This window comes from Carassius carassius, chromosome 26 (genome assembly GCF_963082965.1).
Source record: "Carassius carassius chromosome 26, fCarCar2.1, whole genome shotgun sequence".
NCBI lineage: Eukaryota > Metazoa > Chordata > Actinopteri > Cypriniformes > Cyprinidae > Carassius > Carassius carassius.
Window position 1 is genome coordinate 2696523 of NC_081780.1, and position 20542 is coordinate 2717064.

General features: G+C 36.4%; 1 protein-coding gene across 1 annotated transcript in view; it reads left to right on the forward strand.

The window, feature by feature from the left end:
* Positions 1-20542, forward strand: part of LOC132105499 (metabotropic glutamate receptor 8-like) — a 174649-nt gene that overhangs the window by 148823 nt on the left and 5284 nt on the right. The window contains exons 8-9 of the mRNA XM_059510652.1: positions 5984-6123; positions 8702-9637. Of these exons, the coding sequence (XP_059366635.1) occupies positions 5984-6123; positions 8702-9637 (1076 nt within the window). The remainder of the gene's footprint in view (positions 1-5983; positions 6124-8701; positions 9638-20542) is intronic.

The following is a 20542-nucleotide window of genomic DNA, read 5'->3' on the forward strand; positions in this document are numbered from 1 at the left end:
ATATGTGAATTTTCTGCCCCTATATCTTCAATTTTGTGATCATTCTAAACATAGGCGCCGATTTATGTTTTTCTCCGTGGGTGCTCAAGGGCGCAAGCCATTTAAAAAATAAAAAAATAGACTAGGCTATTAAAAAAATATTGCATTTCAGAACCTTAGGCTAATGGACAGCGGCCGATACAAACACACACAACAGCGTCACTTCTCAAAAATACAAACAGGATTGGAGATGAAAAGTTTAACTGACACGTAACCGCTAATGCGTTCAGCTTCTTGGGAAATTAATGTTTTGTAAATATTGATTAAAAGACTATTGCGAAAGGACAGCGTTTCCATTAACCGATTGTTGCGACTAAAATAATGAGTTTCTGGGAATGTCTACCTCATTTATGTTTCGAGGTTTCTTTTGATAGTGGCATGGCTTTTCTTTGAGGTTTCGAATCCATTATTCATATAGGCTAAAAAAATATTTTTTTATTTTATGTATTTAACAAAGAACTTGTATTCTGTCCAAAAGTAGGCTACTTTTGTGTCCATTAGTTTTTCCTCTTTTAAACCGTATATAGGCCTATACTTGAGCAGAAAAATGTTCCCATTTAAACCCTGTTACGAACTTTAAGGAGTCTAGGGAATGTACCGTAACATTTACATATTAACGTACTGCTGGGTATGAAATGAGGTGGAAGAACATGACAGACAAAACTTTGAAAGAGAAAAAATACTGGACGTTTATTCACAAAAAGCCAAAGCCACTAGATCCAGTAAAATAATGTCGATATATCAATATTAATAGGTTTGGCTTTTTTTATAACAAATCTGTCCATTTTAGTCTGATTAATGATTAGTGATTACGGAAAGCATTAAATGATTACATACTCGCATGGCACTGTATAGTGGGGGATGGGACGTTTTCAGAAACGCTGTGATTGGTGGATAGGATATGGAACATGCATGCGACTGGTTATGTCACTGTCACTGACAACAACATAACCAATCACAGTGTGGCAGACGCTTCATAGCGCCAACTGCAATGTTTAATTTTAAATAAATGTAGCCTACTGGCAGTCTGGTACTGGCACACGTGGGTGCTCATTTTCCGTGGGTGCTCGGTATTTTCCGTGGGTGCTCCACGGTATCGGCGCCTATGATTCTAAATGCATTTTAGGAGACTGAATCACACAGTGAAAGAACGCACTATAAGCGCGCACATCATTAAAACAAAAAATATGATATTATCGCAGATGATATATATAGCACACTCCTCACCACTGTCTTTTTGGCTAATTTGTGCAAAACCTCTTGCTAAAATGTCAAAGCTTCATTTTAACCACCAATGCAACGATGCAATTATTTAGCTTACCTCTACATTCTTGCGAAGGGTTGATGTCTTGTCGAGATTTTATAAGCTGCTAGTTTGGTCTTCCTAAGCAAGTACAGCTTACACTGCATAATAGAGCATACATATGGCCAGGAGTTCACTTCATTTCCTTCGAGTTCAACTTCAGAATATGACGGGGTTTCGTTTTCAGCGGTGTCTGCACCACTAACGCCTGTTTTGACCGTCTGCATCTTTCTTGTGATTTTAGCGCCAGTTTGCCCTCCTGCCCATTATTTACTGACGTAGTTTCCAGGGAGCGATTTTTTTTTTTGTTTTTTTTTTTTTTACTCAGTAATTAATGTGTTTTAAAATGTAGCGAAGTACAATACTTTAAACAAAATATACTTAAGTAAAAGTAAAATTACAGATTTAAAAAAATACTTTAAAAAGTATTAGTACACAAAAAAGCTACTCAATTACAGTAACGCGAGTAAATGTAATTCGTTACTTTCCACCTCTGGTATTTACTAGGTCCTATGGGGTGGTGACTTACATGTTCTAGTTTGTTACTATGGCATTTTGGGTAACTGATATGGTTTTCTGAGTGGTTGATAGGGTGTTTATAGGTAGTTACTAGAGCATTTTGGGTGGTTGCTGGGATGTTCTAAATAATTCCTAGTGTATTCTGTTTCTGTTGTGTTCAATGTTATTTCCAAGGTATTCTGGGTGGTTAATAAGATATTTTGGGTGGTTGCTAGATATTTATTTATTGGTCCACTTCAAAACAGCCCACCAACATTATACTGTGCATATTAAACATGTTGCTCAATTATGAGCGTCTTCATTAGCATACTTACTGTATGTGATGTATTTCTGCCATTTGTTCAAATCACTAACCCTAAATATGTGCAACAGTAACAGTGATTTTGGCCAACAGAAGCAGCAGGTAAGACTTGGCAGAAAGGTTAATCCCACTGAGTGCTCTATTATTACGTCTGTCCGGTCTCCTGTAATCCTCAATTTCCCACTGCCCCCATCCACCTGGAAAGACAAGCTTTGATCAATATCACTGGATAAATTCAGTAAGCCGCTCCATCTTCTGTGCCACTATCCTTACCAATCACGACAGCATGATAGTTTTCTTATGTAGGAAAGGATCAGTTTGCTGTTGCTAGATTAATAACAGAATAATATACCATCACTGATTGCACACGGTCTTATTTACTTGTATTATGCTGATCTGCAGTGACAACAAGCTCGCGGTGATCCTGAGAGAGCTGTAACTACCTTTGCCGCACAGGAAATGATGTTTGCACCCTGGAGCAGAGATTTGAAGACGATGGATATCGTTTCTTACAGGCAGCTCTCACATGCACAGCAAACACAAAACGTCTTGGGTTTGCAGAGAGAAGTGGTATTTTCCTTTTCTTGATGTCTCCTTAAATAAAAGAGCAGAGCTGTCTGGATGCTCACTGCACAAGCTGTTGCCGAATCTGGCTCATTATATTCTCTGAAAATATTGCTTCTGGAGGCTTTGCCCTCCTCTGCTCTCACTTTCCTTCATGGTGGGCGAATCAAAGGTTTTTGTGTGTGTGTATATAGGAACAGGATGCAGCAACTGAGGTCCATGAAGGGTGCACTTGTGTCTGACCTCCACACAAACGATCCCTTCATCAGCCGGCTCACCATAGAGACTCACTTGCTGTAATGAAGGGCGGTTATGAGGAAGACGATGACGAAGTTGTAGAAATAAAGTCTGGCTAATCAATGGCTGGAATTTCAGCTCCAAATGAAAGGTTAAATGTGCAGATCCCAAGGTAACAAAAATAGAAACATCTTAGTAGTGATGGTTGCAAGATGTCTATGAACTTAAAGTATCAGGGGAGTAACAGCTTTTGGGAGACAATCTTTGTTTTTTAAGAGTTCCGTTTTACTTGGCTGCAGTGGAAAGGAAATAATTGTAGCCAGCAGTGTAAAACAACCATTTAAAGTAGCATTGGCAGTGGACTAAATTAACTATGCTGTTTTTTTTTACTTTCACCAATCAGTTGAGTCATGCATGTAATAAATATTTACAAGCAAAGTGTAATATTGTGTCCTCTAAGTTTTCAGATTCAGAGATTACATTAGTCCCAACATTTGCAATACAGACGAATGATACCTGGAATCGTGTTTTTCACGCCGACAGGGAACCTTCTCAGAACTTAAGCTAACGTTCTGTCAAAATGTTCTCATTATGAACATGTTCTACCCAGTAACATTAATACAAACATTTCTTCAAAGCCATCTGGTCTCAAAATGTAAGTACTTTATTTAAACGTTTTTTTATTCTGAAACATCTTATTTTTATTTTTTTTTTTTAAAGATAAATGATGAGTGTGAATGAGAATTAAATGCTGAAATGCTGGTTGGATTTAAAATGTAATCGGTTCACAAAAAAGTCAATATTTGCATCCTCTTTAATATATAATACTTTATAACTGGTTTGTACATTTTGGCTTGTGTTTAAAACACCATGTTTGTTTTTGCCTAGTGTTCATTTTTAGTCTGTTATATATTTGAGTTGTGAGATGTACTTGGTTCCTTGTGTTTAGGGCCCCGGGACAGAGTTCCTGAACCATTTATCTGTTTAAGCCTACTGGTTTTCTTAAACAATAATCACCACATTATTTTCCCTCCCATGCAGATCCTAAAGCACGGGTGTGTTTGGTTTCATTCTCCTAATGAAACATCACATCTGTTTTGCAGTTCATAGCTCCAGTGTCTATTTACAACATTCTAAGTTGTTTATCAGGTATAAATTATAAAGTCACCCAGTTAAATGGTGTGAGGTTCTTAAAGATTGTAGTTTTAGGTTCATATGTGATCAGTATGATAAGAAAGTGGTTTAATTGATGGGATTCATTTTTCTCTCACCTCAGATATCAGGCTCAAATTGTAATTAATGTTTCCAAGAATGTGAATAAGAAACATTAAGTTCTTGAATTGCTTTGTCACAGGATGTTTGCTGTCTCATCTAAAACCTACATGTCCTTGCGTGTTTTTTGAAGCCAGGGTATTTGTAATTTAAGATGATGGGACTATTTCTATTTCTGAAACTACCAATTAGACACTTTCCAAAGATTTAGGATGCGAAAACTTCACTTTTTGAAATGCTAAGTATGAAAGAATTTAAAGGGATAATTTACCCCAAAATTTGAAACAACTTGAAGGAGAGTAAATAATAGAATTTTCAATTTTGGGAGAACTAAATGTTAGGTGCTGACATTTCTGTTCTTCGTTGATCCTTTAAATGAATCTCATTAAGCTGATCCAAGCATGTCTATTAGTTGTGACTGTGAGATTGTATCAGTTCACCTGAACTGAAGTGATTTGATTCCAGTGATTTTGCTGACAAACAATTGTTATTAATAACTGTATCTACAGCTGCTAGCAATGTAATGCAAGAACATGAAGAATTTCAGCTTTGTTTGGTAAGATGTGATTTAAAAAGTGTATTGTAATGCTGTAATGAGTGAACTGTGCTGCTATTCATTATGTGCAACAACAGGGACAGTGCTGTTTGTTGTTGTTGTTGTTGTTGTTGTTTTAAGTTGGATGTTCTAAGTTTTTGGATTGTGAAAAATGTAAGATGTGCTTTGAATCATAATCTATTTATGCTGAATAAAAGGATCATCAGGTTTTATAATGAAACTATTTGTGTTAAGTTATGGAAATTTCAGACTTATCAACTCTATTTTATGTACTCAACAACTTCCGTGAATTTTCAATGTGCAAGGTTGCTTATTGCACTCATAAAACTTTTATCATAGTTGAAGGCCTCAGGGTTTTTATTAAAAGTGCTTTTGCACTTGAATTTTGAATGTGAATCTGAGTTCTTTTTGACACTTTTTTGTTTTTTGACATTTTTGGTTCATTAAGTTGATCTGAAATTGGTTTTGAAATTGGTAGACGCAATGTGCATTTAAAGCATATTATGTGGTTGTTAGGTGGTTACAAGGCTTTTGGGGCAGTTTAAGAATGTTTTAGAATGCATTTTACAGTTATGTAAGATAGTAAGACTGGGGTGTTCTGGGTGTTCTTTGTAGAATATTGCTACAAAGTTATTATGGTGTTTTTGATGTGAATCTGAGTTCAGATGACATTTTTGGTTCATAAATTTTTATTTATTTGAAATTTAGATTTTCTGAATGCAGGTCCAAATTCAAGTTTGAGCCAGGCAACCAAATCACTATCATCTGTAAAGTCAGAAGGATGGAGAGGTGTGGAGGAATTTTTTTTAAAGTGCTCACCTCGTTGAAAGTTTATTTTATTACCATTCAATCTTCTTATTTCCTCACAAGGTTGCCGTGATTTTTGCAAGTAGCTGCATGTATTATTTACACTTAAGTGACACCTGGTGCTGAACACTATCCTGCACCACAGCTGTTTGGGTGGAGCTGTGAAAAATTCACATGTGTAGATACCAGATGACTCGCCTTTTTAATTCACCTGTTGGAAATTCAAACTTTGAATTTTGCATCATCTTACTCTCTAGATACGGATTGGCTCCCTCCTTCCATTTGAATGTGAAGAAAAATGCGTAACAATGACAATTTTGTTGCTGTTTTACTGAATAAAATAAAACGCTGATCATTTAAAAAGCTGTCATATCCTGTTTTGCAGGAAGTGCAGGCACTCCGGTGGTCTTCAATCAGAACGGAGATGCGCCAGGGCGATACGACATCTTCCAGTATCAGATTACCAACAAATCGACAGCTGAGTACAAAGTGATCGGCCAGTGGACAAACAAACTGCATCTTAATGTGAGTGGAAAGCCTTTTCTGGTTTTCATGATGAAATCCATCCATGCATTCATGCATCCATTCAAAGTATAACAAAGTATGCATGCTCGAATCAGATACATTCAAGTGTAAATGTTTGTAGGAAATCTTATCTGTGCTGATGATGCATGTGACATGAATACTCTCGGGGCTTCATTAGTCAACGGGATGGAAGATAAGCTTGTAATGTTTTATGCCTGGCTGTGAAACAAAATTAATGGAGGCAAAAACGAGCCGTGTTTTCATGGCCAAAAGCTCTCGCAGTAGTGTGGAGATCGAAGCTGTAGTTTTCTGATACGTGACAGAGAATCACAGCTCCTCTGGGCTTTGTGTCTGTGCAGGTGAGGGGGAGGGGAAGTGGTCGCTTAGCAGAACTGTGATCCAGCCCCCTGTAGTTCTTTAAATCTCGCTTCCTAACTCAGGTATCAAGCTCTTCCCTTAAGCGCTTAAACAGATCAGCGCTGGATGTGTTTCAGAGTCCTGGTGATTTGCATGCAGCTCGTTTAGGGCAACTCACTCCGGAAAAAAGAATTCGTTAGCATGAAAGGATTCTTGGCTCCGAAAAAAGTTAATGTTTCATTTTCAGAAAATCATTTTCACAATCAATACACACTGTTCTGCAATTTTGCTGTTTACTGAAAGATGCATGCAGGTCACTTTAAGGACTCTGTTTACTTACCGAAACTACTAATAAAACATTCAATATGTAAATTGCTGAAGCAGTTATATTATTTCCACTCAGTTGTAAAAGATTGAGGGTGTGTAAAATTAAATGCAATTTTGCAAAGCAAATACGAGTGGTGTGTCTTGGCAATTTCTAGATGTTTTTATGGGTGTCTTAAGCATGTTGCAGTGCGGTTGCTGTGGTGTTATATTGTTATGCAGTTACTAGATGATTGGTCTGGGTGTTTTGAGCATCTTGCTGAGGGCTTTGCAAGAGTTTTTCAGTCTGTTGCTATGTAGTTACTAGGGCGTAGCATTTTGCTAGGAGATCACTAGGTTATTCTGGGTGTTGGTGTTTTTTAGCTTGTTGCTAGGTGGATACTATGGTGTTCTGGGTCGTTGCTTGCTTGTGCAAATGAAAAGCCCACTCCCAAATCTCTTTTAGTGAAGTATACATGTGCCTTATTCATTGCACACAATTGTTATATTTTTTATATTTTATATTGTTACATTTAGTACTTTAGGTTAAAGATTTTCTAAAATCCCTTACCCTAACTATACATAATGCTGATGATTGTAAATGGTTAGCATTGATTCTACCAGCGTTTGAACCCGAATACCCTTCTCACTCCCCATTAATGTGTGTTCAGGATGAATAAAACCAAATTAAACAGCTTAATTGTTAATGGTCAGTGTGGCTTTTGTTTCTGGCAGAATGGGAAGAATCAAATGAAGGGAGTTGGTCTTTCAATTATTCCTAAATACCCTTCATACCCTTTTATGTGATAAACTTCTGTTAATTTGTGAATTTTGTCTTTTGTGAAATGTCCCTTCTTTTTTTGCTTCTCTAATTAAAGCCAATCTGTTTTTGCCAAGCATAATTTGTCTCAAGCATGAATAATTCATACACTGCCATCTCTTTGCAGCAGGCGACAGTGAGAACCATAGAGCATAAGTATAGAGCTGTCCTTATTTGTCCTGTGGATTGGTCTGGCAAAATCGTTTTTTACGTGCAATTAAATTTATTGTATAATACATTGCAGTCATTTCTTAACTCGGGTTTGTCATGTTATTTATTTCATTTCAAATGCCTCTGGCACAAGTTTGTCCCAAAATATATCTGTCATCAAATTTCCCCCCGGGAGCCAAACTGAAGCTGCTCTTAAAAGAGCAGTGTTGGCTTCTTATTTTCCACAGCTTTCAGGCACTAAAGGATAATAAAGTGATTTCTTCTGCAAATATGACAACCTACCTTGTGCATTTGTTTTACCTAAATCACAGTAGCGTCCATCTAAGAGGAATGTACGCTGTCAAACATACGCAACTATTAGCCAATCATAGAAGTGGGCATTTACTTCCTAGTCTACAATCTGCTAACTACACGCTTCTTGGTGTGTTCCCCCCATGGTGTAAATAGAGTTTACATAAACATGCTCCACAAACTAACTCTGCAAACATGCAATACAGCGATAGATAGACGCTGAAGTCCAGGCTTCTCCATCCCCCAGTTGTTAAATGATGTCATTGTCGATTAGCTTACATTACTTCAGAGTTCCTAGTGGCGGTGCGAATGCAACTGGGAAAATGGTCCTAGGGGAAAATTAAGTTCTTGTCAGACCACCCTGGGAGTTTCTATAACTACCCAGTGTGTAAATCCCCAAGGCCATAGTGGCAAGGAACCAAATCTCTATCAGGTGACAGAAAAAGAAGTAAAAAATATATATATATATATATGTAATAACCTTGGGAGAAACCATCCTCAGTTGGGGGAAGAGTTCTCCACTGGTCTAAATGAACAAACATTGTGTGATATTGACATGGGTCCCAGTTGGCCCCAAAAATATAACCGTACACCCTTGGTCTTCATGTTTGACAGGACTTTTTTTATCCTTTTCAGGTGGATGCCATGCGCTGGCATACAGGCAACCCTAAGCTTCCAGCCTCGGTGTGTAGTTATCCTTGCCGGATGGGCGAAAGGAAAAAGATCGTAAAGGGTGTACCTTGTTGCTGGCATTGTGAGCGATGCGAAGGATACCATTTCCAAGCCAGTGAAATCAGTTGTGAGTTGTGTCCATACGAGCAGCGTCCAGACCGTAATCGCACTGGTTGCATTCCCATTCCGATCATCAAACTCGAATGGCACTCCGCTTGGGCAGGCATACCAGTGTTCATTGCAGTTCTTGGAATCCTGGCTACAAGTTTTGTGGTGGTCACTTTCGTCCGCTACAATGACACACCAATTGTCCGCGCATCCGGCCGAGAGATGAGCTATGTGCTTCTGACTGGGATTTTTTTGTGCTACGCCATCACCTTCTTGATGATCGCAACACCAAGTTTGGCCATTTGCTCTTTCCGAAGAGTGTTCCTGGGTTTGGGCATGTGCTTCAGCTATGCTGCTCTCCTAACAAAGACCAACCGCATCCACCGCATCTTTGAGCAAGGCAAAAAGTCAGTAGCTGCACCACGCTTCATCAGCCCTGCTTCTCAGCTGGTCATCACCTTCAGCCTGATCTCGGTGCAGCTGCTCGGTGTGTTCATGTGGTTTGCCGTCGATCCGCCGCACACAGTGGTGGACTACGGCGAGCAGCGTACATCCAACCCAGAAAAGGCTCGTGGGGTTCTCAAGTGTGACATCTCAGACCTGTCACTCATCTGTTCGCTGGGTTACAGCATCCTTTTGATGGTAACATGCACTGTTTATGCCATCAAGACCCGCGGCGTGCCAGAGACCTTCAACGAGGCCAAGCCAATTGGATTTACTATGTACACTACCTGCATCATTTGGTTAGCTTTTATACCCATCTTCTTTGGCACTGCACAATCGGCAGAAAGGGTAAGTGAGATTTACAAATCCTGTAGCTAAATGCACTGGTATTCTCAATGTCATTGCAAATAATTGCTTTTCATATTGAATACAGCAAGTGTATCTCAGCTCTTCTCTGACTCTGGTAGGAATTGGCATAAATGACAGCAGTTTGCTTAGGTAATTATTAATTTTTTATGTACATACCGTTCAGGGGGTGTGATTATATAAATTATATTATTTCACTTTTTTATTAATAATTGCACTAAATTAATGTTAAACTGAAAAAAAGCAAAAACAAAAAGTTTGCTCTAAAGAATTTAAGTATATCTTTTCTTTACAGCTTGGTCATTGGTCAGATACCACACATTGCTGTTGGCGTTAGAAATAGGATGTGGACCGGCACTGTGAATGTTTGTTTATGTGCATGTGAGCTATAGGTGGGAGAATATTGCTGTGGGCTACAGAAAATAACATCACCTGCTGGTTACCCTTCCACCTGACCTAGCAGGCGACAACCTCCAGAAAATTTCACATGTAAAAAGGCTAACATAAAGAAACCAAAACCAGGGTTTCACGTTCTCTTAGACTGATGGATATTATCTTCAGGTGCACTGTAGGATACAGACAAAAGAGTCAGAGGTGATCAGGTGGGTGGCAATATTGTTCAGACAGTGTGCAGCTCAGGAAGCATCTCTGAACTATCTTAAGCTTGAGTGAGCAGGACTTGCATGAGCCTGGATAGTTAGATATGAAGGAAAATCCAGTCATTATTTACTCACCCTCATGTCGTTTAAAAACCTGTATGCTGGTATTCCACTGAAAAAAAAATAATTGCATAAGTTTGGAACTACATGGTCATGTAAACAATGACACAGTCTTCATCTCTGGATGAATAAATTATTTAAAATAGAGGCAAATGTGGTTTTGAAGAAGTGTAATATCTATGCAAACAAATTGTTCCATAGTCTTTTAAATGCTAAAACTCTAGTGTTTGATTTCCATACACAGTGGTTCATGATAAAAGCTCATTATAACATTACAACTCTTTAGTCACATTAGCCTCTCACTGTGACTGCTACGCTTTGCGACAGCCAAGAGAGACAATTATGGATATACCAATTATTCCTTACAGTAACAAGCTTATTTATATTCTTATTTAACACTAGAACTGTGGGATAGATGGTGTACTATTAACAAAGACCCCCAACCCATCGCATTACTTAAGAAAGCAATGACATGAATCATTTGATAAGAAAAAAGGCATCTTATTAAAAAGGACGAGCAGTTCTCATTGCCAAAAATAACAAACATGGCCTTAAGTCTCTATTTATTGAACTAGTGTTTGATTGGCAACCACACCAAGCGAAAGGACTTTATAATTGGTTTGTAATGAAAAAAATTACTAGCCTTGAATTAATATTATTACAAAGAGTCAATGTCGTATTGGCTGCAGCATTTGTGAAATGAAACACAGTAGAAGTAGCCTAGTTAAAATCCCACCACCTATAAAATATGCATCCATTATCAAGAATGTGCTTTTGTGAATGCTTCAAAAATCTATTTGTGTGGATTTTCATTGCAGCAACTCTTACAGTACCTCTCCATTTTCACACTAACATTAAGATATCAAGGCTGATATGATCTACCTTCCTGCATTTGAGAATGGTATCACCCCCAAAACCAATACGTGCACTTTGACATTTCCAATGCAGAGACTCTGCAGAATCATAAAGAGTCAATAAAGTGCTGCATGAACAGCGGGCAATGTGCTCACGGCTCCTCAGGCAATCAATGCCTTCCAAAGGTGACTGGTTAAGATAATCACTCCACATATCTGTAGAATCAGATTATGGGCATAAATCACTGGCAGATCATTTTATTGGGTTTTGTGAAGTTCCCTGTATGATCCGATATCCATTCGGGAACCCCATGTGTTTCTAATATAATTGGAATGCATACTAAATTGAATTAAGTTTGGGATATTTAGATTTGTTTAAAGTTAAGTTTTGATATTATTACATTTAGTAGACTTTTTTTTTCTTTTTACCAGTATGTATGTTCCCTGGGAATTGAACCCACAACCTTTTGCTCTGCTAACACAATGCTCTACCACTGAGCCACAGGAGCAATGCATGCACTTTGACATTTCCAATGCAGAGATAAAGCAAATGAGTAACAATTTACATTATTAGCACACAGAGATGCATTTTTACCCATAAAGGGTTGTTTTTTGTCATTGTAAATAATTAGTTTGATTTGTTTACAGAGACTCTTTATTGATATAAGCTTGGGTTATTTAGATTTTTTGTAAGTCAAGTTTACTTTGTATTGATGAATTAGAAGCCTCTGTAGAACAGCATGATGGCTGTCAGCCAAAATGCACATTACTAACAGTCATGGAGGTAATTGTAGGTATTTTTAAGGTCCACCGCATGTACAGTAAATGCACATTTCAAAGTGGATCAAGTGGTGTGAAATACATTGATATGCACAGTAATATTACAAAATTTTCCTGAAACATGGCAAAAGTTCTTAATAGGCGCACTTTTGTTATGGTTCATCGTATGACCTGATCTCCATTCAGAAGCGCAATGCGTTTCTCATATAACTGATTTAAGCTTATTGATTTTTATTAGATTTTTTCCAAGGTCAGGTCTATTGTATTCATTGAAGTGAGTGAGTCTCTGTAGAACAATATAATGGCTGTCAGCCAAAATGGACATTATTAGTAGTAAAGAAAGTAAAGAAGATGTATTTCCCCCCCATACAGTGTTGGTTTTTTGCTATTTTTTTAATCATTTATTTGAGGTTGGCTATGCATGCTGCTACAGCGTGTAAATGCACGTTTCAAGCAGATCAGTGGGTGAAATAAATTGATATGCAATGTAATATTACTACATTATCTGAAACATGGCAAAGTTCTTAGTAACCGCACTTCTGTTATGGTAATCCTCTCGTGGGTGTAAGCATATTCTCGCTGGAGCGTGAAAATCTACTTTTTTTTCTGTTATGAATGATGTCATGAAGATTTAAGTTTGCGTAAGGAATATTTTGCCTGAAATAACACAAGCAACTTGCCCCTCCTGTGCAGTAATTTCAATTACTCTATCCAAGACACTGTACCTAAACTAGATCTTTATGTGACATTTCAATGTTTGTGTTTCACTTTAGTGTCTTTAATTCCTTGAAGGCCATCTTTGTTTTTAATTGGTTCTGCCACCTTTCATTTACTGTCTATTGTCCATATTTAGTGCCATATTTGTCATTTCAGTGACCTAGGAAATAATATTCAGATTTTTAGGTCCTGTAAAAAGAAATTCCACCTTATTTGAACCCTTGAAATATGCTAGCTAAGGCTGTTGCTTCTTATTTGTAATATATCCTATCTGTTCGGGACACACACAGAGCTCAATCATGCTGTTTCTCCTGCTGTGTAGGATCATGCTGTTCAGAGTGAAATTCGTATTACCTCGTAATTACTTATTACTTCGTATTATTAGATAAGCTTTAGTTACATTTGCCCTGCTAATATCATCATACATGAAGGCGAACCTGCCACAAAAGGCACTGGTCATAATTCATCCTCCCCGGCAGCTTCTCAGTAGATGATATTCCTGCCGGTCGAGAGAGTGACCGCCCAAGTCCTTAGTGTGGCACGCGCTGTGCTATTAATCATGGGAAATCTGTATGCAAGGGAAAATCACTTCTGCTGCCATGACTTAACATGCTAAAACTAATGCAGCTGAGAGAAGACACCGTACAGAAGAGGAATAGAAGCTTAGCTCGAGGTAGAGTCACAGCAGCAAACAATAAGCCAAGGATGAGGTCAGCTGCAGTCATACAAACAACACATTAGTTTGAAAAGTGATTGGCTCTGCTTGTATGAATGTTTTCTTAATTGCATTCACTTGCTTTTTCTTTCACAGCCCAGCCCCACACTGAGAAACAAGACACTAGAAATGTTCTACATTTCACCACCAAAATGTCTTTCAGTGCCCATTTTTGCAATGTACAATATGGAAGTAGATATACAGAGTATCTATCTATCTATCTATCTATCTATCTATCTATCTATCTATCTATCTATCTATCTATCTATCTATCTATCTATCTATCTACAAGTGCATCTCAATAAGTTAGAATGTCGTGGAAAAGTTAATTAATTTCAGTAATTAAACTCAAATTGTGAAACTTGTGTATTAAATTCAGTGCACACAGACTGAAGTAGTTTAAGTCTGGTTCTTTTAATTGTGATGATTTTGGCTCACATTTAACAAAAACCCTCCAATCTCAACAAATTAGAATACTTCATAAGACCCAAAAAAATGTTTAGTGAATTGTTGGCCTTCTGGAAAGTATGTTAATTTACTGTATATGTATTCAATACTTGGTAAGGGCTCCTTTTGCTTTAATTACTGCCTCTATTCGGCGTGGCATGGATGTCATCATTTAACCAACTTTTGGAGCATTTTGCAATGTGGCCAGGTGCCACATCCTGCTGGAAAATGAAATCAGCATCTTCAAAAAGCTGGTCAGCAGAAGAAAGCATGAAATTCTCCAAAATTTCTTAGTAAACGGGTGCAATGACTTTGGTTTTCAAAAAACACAATGGACCAATACCAGCAGATGACATTGCAACCCAAATCATCACAGACTGTGGAAACTTAACACCGGACAAGGGTTGGGTACCGAAACCCGGTGCCAATATGGTCCTGTATTCTACAAAGGCCAACACATATTTTAATAAACAAAAAGTATTCTGCACTGTTTATAATACTAACAGCAATTATAATGAAATCAGTTTCATAAGAAGTATTAGAGAAGCTCATTTGTGTGTGATTTTGACGTCTTTGTTTTCAAACCTGCACAGTTTAAAACATCTAGAGCTCACATCTGCCCTTTGAACACAAGACTCTGTAGATGTAGGGCTGAATGGGAAAGTTATCAGTTCGCTGAAGGTGGCTACCAACGCTGTTTCCTCCAGCGAAAATATAGCCCTTAACACATATGAATGCATACTTTATAAAACAATAATGTTGGTATTTTCATTTAAAATTTAAATATTTAATATAAAACACATTACAGTGCATGTGGCATACCACAGGCATTCACATAACTGATTGAAGACAGTGACACACGGCACTCAGTCAATTCACAATTCAGTGATACAGTAGAAATATCATATGTGGTTTTGCATTCAATATAGTTTTGTAATAGCCTTAGAGTAAGGGAAGCACAACTCAGGAAATGAGAGCATCCGGGGAGCATGTAAATGCAATGTTTATTTATTTAAAATATATTTAATGGTCTTTTTATGTTATCCATGTTTTTTTTTTTTTAAGTATCGATTGAGGCACCGTTTAGACACCGGTACCATTCTAAAAGAATCGATTTGGCACCGATATCGGAAAAAACCCAATCGATACTCAACCCTAAACTGGACTTCAAGCAACTTGGGCTATGAGCTTCTCCAGCCTTCCTCCAGACTCTAGGACCTTGGTTTCCAAATGAAATACAAAACTTGCTCTATAATAACAACAACAAATCACATGAAAAGCTGTCAAAGGCATCCAGAAACATCACACATTAAAACAGATTGATTTTTTCTTTTCTTCTTGCGGTCAGTTAGCCAAATATATTTTTATTGAACAGGAAAAATGACAGTAAGCCATTGGAGCAGTGATGCTGATCATGGCAGGATGTCAGGCTTATAACAGCATTAAAGATGCTGTCTGTGTTAAAAACAGAAATATTGTCAGGGGAAAAATACAGTACATGATAACTGTTTTCAATTTGAATATCCTTTAAAAATAAAATGTATTTCTGTGATGCAAAGCTGAATTTTCAGCATCATTACTCCATCCTTCAGTGTCATATGATCCTTCAGAAATCATTCTAATATGGAGATTTAAGAAACGTCACATTATCAATGTTCAAAACAGTTGTGCTGTTTAATGTTTTGGTTGAAAATTATTTACATTTTTAACAGTGTGTGTGTATCCAGTACAACTGCAGAAATAGAGACAATTGTCAGAATGCTCCATTGCTTGCCATGTTTGCATCTGGTAAGGACCTAGAGATGTTAGGATAAGTACTCGCATATTTCACACATTTCCTCTTTCTGTGTAATCATTTTGTGGCAACCACGTACGATTTGATGTATAGCACATTCATGTTGTTTCTTGTATGTGCTCATATTTGACAGGGGGTAAATGTGCACAGACCGACAGATCTTTACCTGGGCGGTCAGCATTTAGGTTTAGCGTCTGTTGAGTATGTTGCTTTAGGTAGTTAGCACACTGGCATATGTGTGGCTAATCCTGCTTGATTAATTGTCATTTAACTTCATGCTGTGTGATTGGGTGAACAGATGGATGTCAGCCTCACTTCCATCACTCTGATAACACACCTGAACAGAAGTGTCAGCTGTTAATCTCTACTATGAGCCTACAACTATAAACCTACAACTAAAGATGCATTGATACTCGATGAGATTAAATGACTGAAGATTAATGAGTCACTGTAATGTTTGGGTACCTGACTAACAGTGCACAGTTATAGGAATAGTTTACCACAAGGCCAACCAAGAAGTAGATGAGTTTGTTTCTTCATCAGATTTGGAGAAATGTAGCATTCCATCACTTGCTCACCCATGGATCCTTTGCAGTGAATGGGTGCCGTCAGAACGAGAGATCAAACAGCTGATTAAAACATCACAATAATCCACAAGTTATCCACACCACTCCAGTCCCTCAAATTACCATTTACATAACAGTCACATAAAAGTATATAGCTGTTTTTTATTATTATAGATATTTTACTTGCATAATTTTCTTTTCTACTATAAAAACAATTAGATGTTAAATGGGTCATGAATGCAATTTCATGTTGATTTAAAAGTTTTAAGTGGTGGTTGAACTTTCCTGTGAAGTTAATTTCTTCCGACAAAGATACACAAACAGTTTAGAGAGCTTTTCCACTCTGATGCAAATCTGTTATGAACATTAGTTCCACATCATGTCAGATCTTTTCCCTTAAATTTGATTTAATTGAGCGCCGCGTTTTTCAGAGTTGACCTCTAGTTTGACTTAAGTGACATAACTGAGCAAGAAAAAAGTTTTTTTTTTAAGCGGTGTTAAAGTATGAATCTACTACAGCTGCCTGAAAAAAAAGAAGATATTTTTTGTACCTGTGCATGCCGTGAGCAAAGTTAACTTGGTTGCATTCGAACAGCTGTGTCACACATTGTTTGTGTGTCAGAAAAGCATACATTTGTTACACATACTGTATGTGCACGTGTGCAGTTAAAATAAAGGTTCTACTGCTTCGAGATACATGAGTTTATCAGTTATGCAGATTTAATGCACTAGGGTTTTAACAATATGAGATTTTCACGATGTCAGAAAACACAATTTCACAATATATGGTATCACACCGTGTGATTTTTTTATTAATTTATAAATATTTCAGGTTCATATTTCATGTAAGCTTTTATTAAGGAAAAAAAAAATTTCAGTGGAATTTTTTTTTAAAGAAAAAATCAAATAATACCATACAAGAAGCACTTTCATTTGGTTCATTAATGTAATATTGCACTTACAATTAAGAATATAATACCCCAAACTTATTATACACATTTTTTCTTACTATATTTAACTACTTACTTATCTATAATTAATAATATTCACACTCGAAGAAAAACGCAGAATAATCTATTTAAACTTAATGACTTGTGATGTTAATACAAAATTAACAGGTTAATAAGTAGGGTAAGCGCCTCTCTCTTTCTTTTTTAGCTAATTAAACTACGTTGGACAACTTTCCTGAGGTGAATGTAACATGTGACTGAAACACTACTGTAGTTTGCCAATAACATGAGATGCAAATCAGATGTATTATAAGGGGTATGTATGAATATCATACAGAGAAAGATGTACTGCATCTTTCAACATACCCTCTGATGAACATAACTGTTTCTGTTTTTCGTGTCAAAACTTGTTATAAAGTGGAGAAGGCAATTTGCGCTGTTGGTCACGCCACATTAATAAGCGCCAAAACGGCTATTAGGCTAATATTTGGGTTTTGTGATAAAATTAACATAATTCGAAAACTGACACTGTTTCTTGTGTTTTCACTTTAATTTTAGTTAAAGTTTTAGTATTAGTGTTTTGTCATTCTAATTTGTCTATATAGTTTTTATTCATTTTTATTTATTAGTTTTAGTTTGTTTATCTAGTGTTTTTTATTTATTTATTTTTTTATGGTTTACCGTCAGTAGGCCTTTAAGTTGGAGTACGCTCAGGTGGGTTACATGGGATGTTACTGTATGTTGCCTGTTGAGTGAAATATAATTTTGTGCATAAAGTGAAGAATACTATGGTTCTGTGATCTGTTTTTGAATTAATTTTACATTTCCTATCCCAAACTCCCATTTGTCCACCCTCTAACACGTACTTGGGGTTGTGCTCTCTGGCCCAGAAAATAACATGTGCCTTCACCTGAGAAATAGCCTTTACAAACCTGTTCAAATGAGTTCTGTGAGCTGCAGGCTTTGGAAACGAAGAACTATTAGAAGTCCAGGCTGATAGTCTGCTGGCTGCTTCTGTACGAGGATTCTTCAAAACTAATTAAGAGTGACACGGGGGCATTGAGAGGCTTCATGAAACGGCAGGGGAATTGGCAGGCAGAGGAATGACAGACACCGTGCAGGTGGTTTCTGGAGACAGAGCACAACATAAGCTCTGTGTGTGCGTGGCTTTGCTATCAGATCTTGCGGCAACAGTAATTCAGATTTTATTTGCGATCCATCCATCGTTCTATTTGGGTGGGTGGAAAGGAAACAGATCAGCAGTAAGGCAACAAGACCTCCTCACCAATGACTGTAACACACAAGCTCTGATCCAAAAGCTAGAGAGATGTCATTTTTAAGACAATTTAACCTTTTAAATACGCATTCTTGTTCACGTTATATAAAAGATTTAGAATGAATGTAAGTGTAAATCAAAGAAAAAGTATATAATGTTTTCTTAATCTTTAATCAAAACATTATAATTTACTTAAGTTCATAATTTATTATTTTTGTAACAATATTTTACAGTGTCCTTCTTAAACATTACATGTACATACTGTAGTGATAACTGAAGTATGGTAATGTACTGTAGTAATTATGTAATTAACCCTAAACCAAACCCTAAGTCTGTAGTATGTACATGTTGTTTATATGTATTAAATATATATAGCACTGCAACATGAAATACTTTAAATAAAGTGTTTTTATATAATTTTATTATTATTTGTCTTATTGGGAAAAAAAACAATGTAATATAAAAATAAAACGTGTCACATTTTTTGCATATTCTGTTGCAGATTTGGTGAACAGATAGATGGATGTCAGTGGCAGATTATATATCCACACAAGAAATCTTGTATCTACAGTATAGTTGTGTGCATGAAATATGTGTGTGTGTATTTATGTGTTTTTGTTGTATTTTGGGTGAACAGATATATATATTATATATATTATTCAACATTCAAACACTTACATAGGCAGCAATGCATCTATGATCTAGTGTACAGTTCTCTTCCTCACTTTACAGCTCTGGGCATGTGTGAAGATGTATATATCAGGATACTTGCAGGTTAATTGAATTCACAGTAGTTACACAATTTTATTTGGTTTTGAAAGGCATTAAGGAGAAGTGCAATTTAGACTTTAAATACAGCTCTATATGCTACAATCATCTGTAAACTTAACTTAATGTAACTGACATGTGTTGAAGTGCTCAGCGTGACGGCGTTCATTCATTCAGTCAATCATATGCGCTCAAATGTGCTTCAGTACTTCAGAAATTCATAAAGTCCTGGTGTGAATTTAGTTTTAATTATTTAAGAGCTGTGTGTGTGGGGGGGGGGGGGGGGGGGGGTCATATCGTAAGGACTTAAATTCACATTGATTGAAAGAGTTTGATGTATTTAACTGTAACTTTTATAACTCTAAACCTCCTGCCCAGATCCAAAATAAATGTGAAAATGACTGAATTTTAAACAAATGTATTGTTGCTGTGAACTTGCCTATGTTTGAGGTTTTTTTTAATAGTACAGCACAAAAAAAAAAGGACTGAAACAGTCATGAAGTCATGGTTGTGAACAAATAATGACTAATAATGGATCAAATTTAATAAATAAATACAATTTGATAAATAAAACATTGTTTATATAAAACCGGTTCATTTTGAAGACCTGATCTGTTGTGACACCGCAGATATTAAAACTTCAATAAAAAATTTAATATGTTTATTTATATTCATTTTGGACACTATTTCAGTTGTTTTTATTTGATTTATTTTTTGTTATGTTTAACTATAAAATTTGAGAATAATGGCTGTTTCTGGTAAAAATGAAAAATACAATTCAAATCAACTTTTGGTAACAAAATAAATGTAATATATTTAATTGAATTAATTAAATCAAATCAGTCTTTAAAATTTTATAAAACATTGTATGATATAAAACTAGCCCATTTTGAAGACATGATCTATTGTGAAAACAGATCTTAAAACTTCAATAAATAAAGTATTTAAAAAGTTAAAACTAAACTAAGATTAAAACCATACATTTTTTGATACTTTATATAAAAGTACTGTTCTAAAATGTATCATGTACAAGGCGGAAGTTTGTTTATTTTGATATGCTAAAATAAATTAAAACAGATATAGTAATTATATAGAGATTTAAAAAGATGACAAAATGGCAATAACTCACAACAAAATATGAAAACGTAATTAAAATTAAAATAAAAAAAAAGATAAGAAATAAAATATCTATTGAGCTGTAAAGTCTCTCTGGTTCAGCGACTATGTGTTTTTAAAGTTCTGTCTAGATCCTGAGTGTTTCTGGAAGTATTCTAACAGCATAAGCCACTGATATGTGCCG